This window comes from Meles meles, chromosome 13 (assembly GCF_922984935.1).
Source record: "Meles meles chromosome 13, mMelMel3.1 paternal haplotype, whole genome shotgun sequence".
NCBI lineage: Eukaryota > Metazoa > Chordata > Mammalia > Carnivora > Mustelidae > Meles > Meles meles.
The window spans coordinates 32,428,490-32,441,022 of NC_060078.1; the positions used below are offsets into that span (position 1 = coordinate 32,428,490).

At 55.6% G+C, this 12,533-nt stretch overlaps 1 protein-coding gene across 5 annotated transcripts in view; it reads left to right on the top strand.

The window, feature by feature from the left end:
• The window catches only part of CDH23 (cadherin related 23), a 395,682-nt gene that overhangs the window by 317,131 nt on the left and 66,018 nt on the right, over positions 1-12,533 (top strand). For all 5 annotated transcript variants that reach the window (XM_046026731.1, XM_046026733.1, XM_046026732.1 and 2 more), the window contains 4 exons: positions 1,988-2,137; positions 3,363-3,491; positions 4,422-4,550; positions 5,198-5,425. In XM_046026731.1, coding sequence (XP_045882687.1) covers positions 1,988-2,137; positions 3,363-3,491; positions 4,422-4,550; positions 5,198-5,425 — 636 coding nt within the window. The remainder of the gene's footprint in view (positions 1-1,987; positions 2,138-3,362; positions 3,492-4,421; positions 4,551-5,197; positions 5,426-12,533) is intronic.

Sequence of the window (12,533 nt, forward strand, 5' to 3'; positions counted from 1 at the left end):
TGACCCCGGCAGCTCCCATGGGCCCTGGGAAGGGTGGGGAAGCAGCAGGAAGGGGCACACGGGGACGGGCTTTCGAATAATGCCTTCACACCCCTGGGGCCGCGGGAAGAAGATCTGGACCATGAGGCCCTGGGTGGGAACACAGACCCAGATCTAATCCTATGGATCTTGGCACCTGCCCTCCCACTGAGGCTGACTCTCTGCAGCCGGGAGCACCTCACAGACAGCATCACAGTGGTAATCCTAGAGGAAACACCCACTGTGTGCCCGGCTCTGGGCTGGGCTCAGGGCAACAGGAAACTAAAATCAGACATTGCCCCTGCCTTCACAGACATAAGATACAGTAGGAGAGGGTTGTTGATTAAATTATCACACCAGTCAGTGTATGCTACAGGAGAGAGTCTATAATAAGACGTCTGGGAAATCGAGGAGGGCTTCCCTGAGGAAGTGACTCAGGCTGAGATCTGCAGAAAGCACAGACATTTACCCAGCCAAAAAGAACCACATAAAGGCAGAGGGAATAGCGTATGCAAAAGCTCTGTGGTGGGACAAAGCCCAGGAAGTCTGAACAAGGTCTTGAGCCAAGTGAAAGAGTTTGGAGGAATTAGAGCACCGAGACCTTGTTTGGTTCTGCCATAAGAATAGCATGGTGGGCATTACTGGGCCCATTTCACAGATGAGCAGACTGGGGCTCTGGGACATCACAGAACTCCCTGAGCAAAATCATGAGGGATGGGCAAAGCCTTGGAGCATGAGAGCATGCCAGTCTCCCAGGCACGAAGCAGGATGGGGACCATCTTTACCACCTCTGACCTTTTTGTTTGCTCATTCATTCCCAAGGCATCCCAATGCCGTATGTGTTTTTGTCCGTACTTTCAGCTAAGGAAGTGGAAAATCAGAGAGGTTGAATCATTTTTTCCCAAGTCACACAACTAGTAAAGGGGGGAGTTGGTCCTGCTGCCAAGCCTGGGCTGCCTGTCCTGCGGTTCTGACAGCTCCCTAAAAATATGGAGGCATGGCTAGGATGGAGAAGAAGGAAGACCTAATTGGAGGGGGAGGATGAAAGGGGTCTCCTATGTGGCAGCAGTGTTCCCCAGGCTCTCCATGGGGACCTGTATATGCCGCAGACAGGCAGGCAGGCAGGACTGGGAGCCCTTGTACCCCAGGCCCAGGGAAGGAGAGGATGAGATCTGGCTTGGGGCAGGGAGGTGGGAGTAAGCCCCTCCTGGGATTCCGCAAACCTGAGCCCCTCCCACCCTACCTGAACCTTCCCATCCATAAGCCTAAGGGGCGCTCTTGGTCATCTGTGGGTTGAAAGTTACAGAATACAAAACAGTATGCCCTTTGCCTGCAATTTGCACATTCCTGGTTTATATCTGACCATGGAAATTCCTCCCCTCTCCCCACTGGGACCACCAGGCTACTTCATGGCCCCCTCTTGTTCCGTCCTTCTAATCCAGATGGACCAGCGAAGAGGCCTTCGGGCAAGATCTGGCTGCCAGATGTGTTTTGACCAGCTGGCACATAAGTTTTTCTTTAATTTTTATTAATCACCACATAACTCCTCATAAAAATCTGGATTCTGAGTTCTCTTGAAAAACAGGAAGCTCTGCCGATGCCAAGCTGGCATTCCTCAGTGGATTTTTTTTTTTTTTTTTTTTTTTTTTTTGCTGAGTAGACTCTGTCCCCTTTAGCCAAGGCCTATACCTTCCAACGCTCAGCCCCACCACCACTGAGTCCCCCTTGGACCCCTACCCTGCTGTGCCGGCCCCAGCATTTGAGTGGGCACGGCCCTCCCCCATCCCACGGCTAGCGGAAATGTACTCAACACCTCCAAGTCCCGATCGGCCCAGGCAGGCCCTGAACGCTAGCTGACTTTCTAGAACTCTCAGCTCTGGGCCCCTGTGCACCCACGGTGGGAGCCTGGTGTTTGGAGTCAGGAAGCAGAAGGAGGCGGTGGGTCTCTGGCTGCCTTCTCCACCCCCAGGTCTACATCACCGTGCTGGATGAGAACGACAACAGTCCCCGGTTTGACTTCACCTCCGACTTGGCCATCAGCGTGCCTGAGGACTGCCCCGTGGGCCAGCAGGTGGCCACTGTCAAGGCCCGGGACCCTGACGCTGGCAGCAATGGGCAGGTGTGTGCCAAGTAAAATGCTGGCTCTTCCGGGTCTTAAGGAGCCTCCCGTAGCCTCTCCCTCTAGAAGAGGGACCACCAGGCTCCACCCAGCCCCAGGTGCACAGCCCTGCCCTCACCCTACTCCACGGTCCACGGTCAAGGAGAGCAGAGGAGGCAGAGCTGTGCAGGCTGTGGGCCCTGCCCGGGTCACGTGAACATGGAGTCCGAAGGCCGGTCCCAGCTCAGCCCCTGACAGCAAGCTGAGAGCAGAGGGCTTTCATCCTTCCTGCTGACTCCTTCGTCACCCGATCCACAGACCTCTCAGCATCTCGGCCCCGTGTGCCAGGCCTTCCCACATGGCCCCAGGTCTCAGAGAGGACAGGCTTCTCCTCTCTCCAGCTTTGGGGGGCCTGTGCCATGGCAAGAAGTGCTCCCTCCACACACACTCCAGGTTTGGAGGCCCAGTGCACAAGGAGGACGGGTGGTAGACTGTATTAGTCTTCCCGCTGCTTTAATCTGTCCTGCGAATCAAGTGACATGTTTGAGGAGGTTCCCACCATTTAATGGCTTGCTTGTTTAGGGCCCCTGTGGGGCTCTGTCGGTTAAGCAGCCTTCTCTTAATTTCGGCTCAGGTCATGACCTCGAGATCATGCGATCAAGCCCCTCGTTGGGCTCCACACAGACCATGGAGCTTGCTTAAGATTCTCTTTCTTCTCCCTCTGCCCTCCCCCACCCCACAAAGACAACTTGCACGCCTCTTGAGCGGACGGTAGCTTTAGGATCAGAAGCACAGGCATTCAAATCTTCATTCTCTTAGTCATTTGCAAGCTGTGTGACCTTGGCCAGTTGTTGCCTGTTTCTGAGCCTCCTGTCTGCAAACTGGAAAGAGCATCTCCTGACCATTGCTTTGAGGGCCAGATGCAGCCCATGTCCCACCAGGGCCCCCAGAAGTCTCAGAGCCTCCCCACCTCTGTCCTAGGACACATCTGTGCCGTGGGACTCATACCCACTCTTCTGGCCCCTAGGCTGGTAATGCTGACCTCTCTTGCCCCCAGGAACCTGCCACAGGTCCCTTGCTGCCTTGGTGGGCCTGCAGCACACATTTTCCACCTCTGCATCAAATGTTCTCTTTTCAAATGCCCTTACCGAGCAGAGGGCCCAGGAGGGCAGGGGAGGGACACTCAGCCTGACCTGTGGCCTGTGCTCCTCACTTTCCTGCCCTTCCCCCTCCCCCTCTCTGACAGGTGGTCTTCTCCCTGGCCTCTGGCAACGTCGCCGGGGCCTTTGATATCGTCACCACCAATTACTCCATTGGTGAAGTGTTCGTGGCCAGGCCTCTGGACAGAGAAGAGCTAGACCACTACATCCTCAAGGTGAGAAACACCCCCTGAGCCGGGGGTCTCTGTTGAACTTCCAGGAGAGAGCTTGGCACAGCCTGGCAGTTGGCTTCCCATGTCCCTGGTCCCCAGGGCGGACAGCAGCAGAGGTGTCTGTCCCTGTTATCGGAGCCAGGAGAGAAGGCCTGGCAGGGCTGATAGAGCCCTGACTCTTCCACAAGCAGTATGACTTCGGGCAAGTCGTTCACTCTCCCTGGGCCTTGGTTTCCACTCTTGTGCAATGGGTAGAAGAACCCCTTCCTGGCCGGCCTCTGCCTTGGTGAGAAACAAGCACAAGCATGAGGAGTCCCGGAGGCCACCGTTATTGCTGAGCTGCTGTGGCCCGCCTGCTCCCTGTGACTCCAGGGACTCTGGGGCTGCATTCCTGCAGGGCTCTGAGCCTGGAGAGCACTTTCACTGCTCCTTAGGCATCCAGGAAGCATTCGGGCTCCCAGGGACAGGCCTGGGCTATGGGGAAAACTCTAGTTCATTGCTGAAAAGGTTAGGAGAGGCTTTCTCTATCTGCCAGGGTTCAGATAGGAGTGCATGGAACAGTTATTTGAAGCTAAAGGCAGGAGCCCGGGGTCTGGTCACAGGCCCAGGTCATGGTCAGGGGCTGGCACAGCCCAGAATACAGTCCGGGGTAGGACCAGAAGGTGAAGATGGGCACACCAGAACGGATTCCGAATGATAGCCCCATGTCAGACAACAATTGGGCAAGGACTGTTTGCAGCATGGGGCAGAAGAAAAAAATTCCAGGGTGAGCCCAGGGCTGGCAGACTACACAGGGGCAGGGATGGACCCAAGAGTCTCTCTGCCCTACTGGTCCTCCCCACTGGACAGACTGCCCTTTCAGACTCCATATTCCAGATCCTTCCCCTTTCTTTAACCCTGAATCCAGTCTCCTCTCTCCTCTCCCCACTCCAGGTTGTAGCGTCTGACCGTGGCACCCCTCCACGGAAGAAGGACCACATCCTACAGGTGACCATTCTGGATGTCAATGACAACCCTCCAGTGATTGAGAGCCCTGTTGGGTACAATGTCAGTGTGAACGAGGTGAGGGCAGCTCTTGCGTCCCGATAGCTGGATGTCCGGGGTGGGCAGTGGGTGTGAGTGACCGTGAAGCACCCTTGTAAGGGTCCGCCTGGCCCACTGGGCTCTCAGACCCGGCGGGTGGGGGTGTGGCCTGCTCATTCACAATTCCAGCCCTAATGCCAGCTCCTGGAATGTAGTATCTTTTTGCAGGAGGTGTGAAGAGGAGACAAGAGGAGAGAGAAAGCAGGAAGTGGCCTTTCATCACAGATAGGGAAATGGGATTTATCCCCTGGAGAGCTGCTTTTAAACAAGACAGTGCATTTACTACTCATTCTTAAGACTGAGGCACTGAGCAAAATTTTTCCCCAGCATCGCTGGGTGTCAGGCCAGGTTGGACGTCCATGAAAGCAGGACAGGAGAGGGGTTTAAAGGCCAGGTCTTGGGCCAGCCTCCCAAGACAGGCAGTGTGCCTGTCTGCCACAGACAGGCAGTGTGACCAGCAGACATGCTTTCTCTGTACCTCAGTTTTCTCATCTGTAAATGGGGATAGCATCCTGTCTAACTCCCAGGGCTGCCGAGAAGAGTTGGTGAAGTCACACAGCCTTGCGTATCGTGGGTGCCCACAGCATGCTCACCACCGACAGCCCCCTTTCCTGCTCTCCCCGCAGAACGTGGGCGGGGGTACTGCTGTGGTCCAGGTGAGAGCCACCGACCGTGACATCGGGATCAACAGCGTGCTCTCCTACTACATCACTGAGGGCAATGAGGGCATGACCTTCCGCATGGACCGGATCAGTGGTGAGATCTCCACGCGGCCAGCCCCGCCTGACCGTGAGCACCGGAGCTTCTACCACCTGGTGGTGACCGTGGAGGATGAAGGCACCCCCACCCTGTCAGTGAGTGATGGGGGCGGCTGCAGGGAGGGGAGGTGGTTGAAGGACCCGCTCCGCCTTCTGTAGGGGGTGGGCGGGCAACAAGAGTGGTGGAATGTCCGCGGTGGGTGAATCTTTGACAAGTCCTCTGTTGTGACTTTAGAAGGTCCACCGCTGTGTATTTATGGAGGACCCGTGTGTGTGTTTGTGGAGGACCCGCACGTGCAGAACTCATGTGCTTGTCGTCCTGTATCTGTAACCACTCAGAGTCTCTGTTCAGCCCCCTTTGGTCCAGCAGTTCTATGGGATGGTGCAGAGAGAGCCCACAACTTGGGGCCTGGCCAACCCCCACTCTACCTGCCAAGCTGTGTGCCCGCGAGCGTGCATTCACCCATACTCTGTGCCAGACAGGAAAAGGTGCTCTCTGGCCCCTTCCCCTCTGTCACTTTGCTGTGACACGCTGTTGCAATATGTCCGTGTTGGAAGGGACTGATGCTCTTGGTCCCGCCTGGTGCTTGCATGGACAGAGCTCCCGCCCAAGGCAATGTGGGAGGTTTGCAAGGTTGGAGAAGGAGGCGCACCCTGCGGGACTGGATGGCGAGATGATCTGTGGCGATGGGCCGGAGTGGGAGCCATGTGCCCATCGAGGGGGCGAAATTTGGAGTTAGGAGCGCTGTGAGCTGGCTGTGCAATCACCGGCAAGTCGGAACCTCTCAGGATGGGGTCTCGTCATCCGAAAAAGGGAGGCGATGTCTCCTCTTAGGTGGTGTCTGGGGAGTTGAGTTAGCGCGTGTCTGCAGGAGTGCTCGGTAGACCCTGAGGAGGAGGACAGTGTCAGATGCATGGGGCCGCGATAATGCCTCAGTGCAAACCAAACCACGTGCAGGGATGAACGCAATCACTGATTTAGCACCAACTCTGCAGACTGGCAATTTAGACCTGGTTTAGCTGGGCTCCCGCCTATGTGGGGTTGGGGGGGGCAGCTCTGTGTCATTAGATGGCTGGGGTTTGGGGGTCATCCACCTATCGGCTGGGGTGACAGGGCCACCTGCGTCTCATCTTCCAGAAGGCCAGCCCATGCTTGTTCAAGTGGAGCTAGCAAGGGTCCAGAAGGGACAGTGGAAGCATGCAGGGCCTCTTGAATCCAGGCTTGGAACTGGAATGAGGTTGTTCCTAGCACATTCTGTTGGCCAAAGCAAGTCACAAAGCCAGTCCAGGTTCAAGGTGTGGAGAACTACACCCTATCTTTTGGAGGAATGAGCTGCAAATGAATTTTTAAAAGTGTGGATACAGGGAGGTATTAAGGATTGGGGACATTTTTGTGCTCTGTCCATCCTAGGAATCTGATCATTAATGAGACCTCAGCCCTGTCCCTTGGTTCCCTATGAGTGACTCTGTTAGACCCCTCCCCCTTGGCAGCAGCCCTATGGACTATGGAGTCAGAGTAGGCCTGGGCTGGGCTGTCTATCTGGACTGTCTCTGGGGAGGAAGGTGGAATTTGACCAATCCCAGGAAACCACATTCTGAGATGCCGAGAGTATAGGACTGGCTGTGGGCACACCATGGGCATCCTCAGCTCCAGAGTGGCCAGGTGTCCCCACTAATCACTTTGGCCATCCCCACCCAGTGAGCCAAACAGAGACATATTTACAGGACACATATGACAATCTGAGGGGGGACATGTAGGACTATCCATTACTTTAGTGACATGGAAGGACTTGGTTTTGACAACCCCCCTCCCTACCTGTACATAGCTTCAGGGCAAATCATCATCCTGGTCGTCTCCCAGTGGCATTTAGAGACATGTTTGGCTACAAGTGATAGATACTTAACTCGAGTCATCAACAAATCAGGATTCATTTTATTCACGTAACAAAAATTCTAGAGAGAATTACAAGTGTTGGTTTTGTGCTCTGTGATGTCAGAGCTAATGCCTCTTGAGCTTTCCCCCATGGCTGCATGATGGCTGCTATAGCACCAGCCATCATGTCAACATTCAAGGCAGAAAATGACAAGACAAAGATCTATGCAAGCCATTTCTGCCCCTTTATCAAGAAAGCATTTTTTTTTTTTTTCCGGAACTACTTTCCAGGGTTCTGCTTATGTCTGTGGCCAGAAAAGATTCACATGGGCACCCTCACTGCAAAGGAGACTGGAAAAAATGACAGGATTGTCAGAACTGACATATTACGTGGGAGCCTGATATATCACTGCCTCTGACAAAAGCAGAGCTTGTTAACGAGGGAAGGGTAGAGAACAGATCTGGGGTGGGAAACTGAGAGCCTCTGCTGCTCCTTGTCCTGACCTAGGCCAGCAAACACACTGATTTCACCCCTGCTCCCCCCCTTCCCTACACCCCAAAGCCCTGGAGTTTCCTGGGGAGGCAGTCAGTGAGACCCATGACGTTCTGAGGCACTGAGTTTTGCAGGTGACATCTGGCTTCCTTTTGGTCTTCAGAAGAAAGGACAATTGGGGAAATGTGAAATCACCCTGGCCACATTTAACCACCAGGAATGGGTGGGCCGCTACTCAAGCAGTTCCTACAGAACTTGGGACTGGTCCCTGTGGCCAGAAAGAGTTTCCATCTGTTGACAGACACTCTGACCTCCCCCCCGCCCCAACCACCACCGCCAGAGACCCAGCCTAGTCCAGTGGAAACCCATGAGCTCTGCCTCCTCACACATGGGTCCCTGACATTTGGGTCCTGCCTCGAAGCCGATCTCAGGCTTCCCGGCTCCCTGCTATGGGACTACGAGAAGTTGGGTGGTGAAAGGTATAATCTCCCTTTCTCTGCCTTCCTCATTCTGGCCATCACCAGCTTGGGCCCCAGAAAGCACCTTCCAGATGACTCGATCAGGCCTGGGCTTCCCTGAGGCCATGACCAGACGATATGTGTATGGCTCCGGGGCTATTACACCAGTGATAGGGACGGATACCATCAGGGCCAGCTGGGGAAAGATTTACAGGAGACATTGTTTGGGTCAAAAGGAATCTGTCAACTTTTTTTCTGGCTTCTTCAGGTTGAGGGAAGATCCCTGCTATTTGACTTCTGTAAGGGACACGTGACAGTGAAGAATTGCTGGGACCAGAGCAGAGTTGAGAACTGAGCCCTGGAGCATATCTGTTCATTCATTCGTTTGTTCGCTTGCTCAGGCAGCCAGTCAGTGTTCCCTGAATGCCCAGTATGTGCCAGGCCCCAGGGACATCCAGAGGAAGCAGTGGTGGTCCCTGCCACTGTAGAAGGTAGCCGACGAAGGGACGCAGTGAGGGTCTCTGGGTTCAGGGGCCAATATGCGGATGGGCCTGCATTCAGGATCACTAACAAGGGCTTGGAAAAAGCTTCTTGGAGGAGGCGATGCCTGGGCTGTCTTGTCACTCTGTCATCGTGTTTGTTGTGCTTGGCACAACAAAGCGTCTCGGGGACCCAGAGATCCACCTAAACAAAGGCCCAAGAGCAAGAAATGACCAGGGGCGGGTTTGTGGAGCCCTGGCAGCATTCAGATCCAAGAGTGACTCATTGCCTCTGGGCTGACATTGCCTAAGGGCTGATCGCACCTCTTTCCCATGTGCCCCCTCCAGTCCTTCCCAGTACAGCTGAGCTAGGGAGAGGACAGGGCACAAGCCGCCAGTGCCCAGCCATGATGGGCATCTGCCTCCAGGGAGCACGGGACCCACAAAGAAGATTTGCTTCCAGTGATCTGACTGTCCCCTCTAGACAGTGAACCCCCAGAGTCAAGCACAAAATTGAGGGTCACAAAGCCAGAGGTGACCAGACGGGGTCCCTTCCCTCCTGTTGCATAGATTTCACTGGATGGCTCTTCAAGGATAGGGTTGTTTCGTGCCCTCTTGCACCAACCAGAGCCCTGAGCAGCCTCCCAAGGCTCCAGGAAAGGTCACCATGGTCACCAGGAAAGGGCACCATTCTGCTCATATCAGTCCAGAGATGCCCGGCAGACCAACACCTTGTTTCCACCTGCAGTTATGAGCTGGTCCAAGCCAGCCCTCACTGGCACAGGTCCAACCTCACAAGGGCAAGTTAAGGGCCATTCCTTTATTCTTTCTTTCATTCATTCAACACGAAATACACACCCGGCCCGTGCCAGAGGCTCGGAAGTCAGACATGAGTTGGGTACAGTCCTGTCCTCAAGGAGCCCCCAGACTAGTGGGGAGATGGACACATAACAGAGTTACCACTTGGTAATGTGATGAAGTGCCAGGAACTTGGAGCCGGGGCCCCGGGAAGGTTTTCGGGATAAGACTTCACTTGCGTCTGTGACTTCCGGAGTGAAGTTCTCTTAGCAAGCAGCCCGGGATTCAGCTACCAAGAGAAATCTTGTATCTGAGCCCTCCTATCCTTTCATTTCACCCTGGGCCCCCTCCCCCCAATTTCCTGCGAACCGTGCATTCCTGTCCCCACCCAGCTCTCAGCCCTGTGTCACCCAGAGCTAGGAACAGCTGTGTAGCAGGGGCATCCGGACCAACCCAGGCCTGTCACACAATGGTGTGCCACCCAGCCAGGGGAAGTCATTGTACGGCTTCTGCTCTCTGGCTAGCTTCAGGCCGCAGGCAAGGGAGGCCAGGCTGGGGGGAGGGGTCTAAGGGGCCATCAGGGAGGCCTCTGCAAGAGGAAGGGCCGGGCCTGGGGAGGAAGGGCGGAAGGCAACTGGGAGGTCAGGAGCTGAGCCCCAGTCACAGAGGCAACTTGGCAGGAGGATGAAGATGGGGGGAGGGCCTGCCGGGGGGACCTCCCTGCCACACAAATCCCAGCCAACCACCTCTAGCATCTCAGGCTTGTGGGAACCTGCAGAAGTCACCTGTCCAGGGAGAAGGACAGCGATCACGCCCAACCCACCCACTTGCTGGTCCAAGAGTTGCCAGCGGTAGCCTAGAGAAACTCTGTGAGCTGGGGACATTGCCCTTGGCAGCTGACCTCCTATCTTTAGGGCCAAGAGCTCTTCTGGTATTAAACTTGGACCCATTGCTGTTGAGAAAGCCTGCTTCCGCTGGCTCAAGCTCAGGAATCCCCAGCCTGGCCCCTTCCCTGTGCTGCACACCGAGTTAAGCCAGCCTTCTCTGGCCCAGCATGGTGACGTTCAAATCCTTCCCTTGCCCTGTGTCTTGAGGGCTGTCCTGCAGCAGCTCAAATGTGCTGCGTGCACCTGTTCAGGGCCTCCCAGAGACTCTGGGGCTCTCTGGTAACTAGGAGCTTCTCCCTTCCCCTCCACCATGGTAAGCAAGTCGAGGGTACAGGCCCTCGTGCCCACCAGGAGTCCTGTGGCTTCAGGGCTGCCAGGCAGAAAGGGGAGTGGCAAGAATGAAGCAAAAGAAATGGAGCCATGGGCTTGTGGGCCCAGGTTTACTGCCCCCCATCCCCACCCCCAGCCCTGGCCCTGGGACGTCCTGAGTCTTGGGCCTCTGATGCCGTTCAGTTCAGTGGAGAGGAAGGAGCACAGGCCTGAGAAGCAGAAGACCCAGGTCTTAGTCCCAGTTCCACATTCTCTTGTTGTCACAAGACACAAATGTTTTGGAGCCTTGGTTTTCCTGCGCATAAAATGGACATGGTAAAGCCTCCCAGCATTTTCTGGTGGGGAATCCAGAAAGTGATAATGTTAACACGTGTAAGTGTCTTGGGAAACACAGTATTGTAACAGAAAAGGCCAAGAGATAGCCCACCAGCTGTCACTTCTCCATCAGGTGCCCGGGGCACGGGGCTAGCTGATGTCAGCATTTTCTCCTTAAGCTACGTTGCTACTTCAGAATCCGTCCCAACATGTATTTTAGGAAGTAAGACCACTAGATCAGAATGGTGAGACAGAATGAAACCTCTGCCCCCCGCCTGCACAAGCTCAGGACAGCACGTTGCTCTTCGGGAGATCCCACCAAGCACGGACAGAGCCACTAAGAACTGGAGCTGATGGGAAGCTAGAGGGGGGCTGGGAGGGGTCCAGAGAACAGGACCCTGGCATCCTGGTTCAACCCCTCGCCCCATGGCTTCAGCTGTCAGCTCTGAGACTGGGTCCGGAGGACAGCCTGTTATCGGATCCACTACCCTGTTGGAACTCCTGGAATAGTTAGGGAGACTGGCATCCGTACAGGAAAGAGAGGCAACTGTGCCAAGCAGGCCCAGGGATTACCCAGTGGAAGGGCTAGATGACCAGTGCCCTCTGTGGGCCGGGACACCCGCCAAGCTGGACTGTGAAGGCCTACTTCTCGAGAGGCCTTTGCACCTGTCGTCCTGGCAGACAACCCCAGTCCCTTTCTACCCCCAGCTGTGCCCCTGGACCTCCCTGAGAAATCACAGTCAGACCAGCCTTGGGGAGCTCTAGCTGACACTCAGGAAGGCCCCTTCCAGGAAGCAATGCCCAAGCTGGGATGGAGAGTGACTGGACCTCTGCAGGCCGTCTCTCCACGATGCACTCCTGAGACAGAGCCCTCACTGGAGAAGGCAGTGCCTTGGCCCCTCGGCCCCTTGATCCCAGGGCTGGGCTTTTGAGAAGCAGGCCGCCGCATTCCTGCATACCTACCCCAGTGGCCCTCATCACTGACCCCCCCCCCCAGGCAGGGCCAGCCTGATCCAACAGCAGCGTCCCCTGTGGCTCCCACGGCATGTGTTCAGAGCGTCAACTCCCCTCCACTGGCCTCTCCCTTGGAGGGAATACAGGCAGGTTGTCTTTAGTAAATGGGGACATGAGAAGGTTACAGGAATGATGGCCCTTATCATTCCTGATCTATCTCTTAACAGTAACTTAGGGCCTCAAAGCACAGATTTCCTTCTGAAGGCCTCAGCCAGTGCCGTGATCCATTGACCTCCTGCCTCAGTCTCACCCTACCTGGCCAACTCTCCAGAGGCCCCAGTGTCCCTCCCAGCCCCCATGGGAGGCAGGTGCGATGATCTCAGGGCACCTCCACCCCCCAGGCGAGCCTAGGAGCCCCTCCTCCTCAGCAGCAGGGAGGATGTCTTAGGGGCCCTGGGGGCGGAGCGTGTGGTCCAGGATAAAGATGGAGCCTGGAGCTCAGAGTAAATTTCACTGAAAACAGGAAACCACGAAGCTGCGATGCGCTCACTTGTAAGGGTCCAGAGAAGAAGATCTCGAGGCCATGCAGGAGGAAGCTGGGGAGGAAGTGTGGTGGC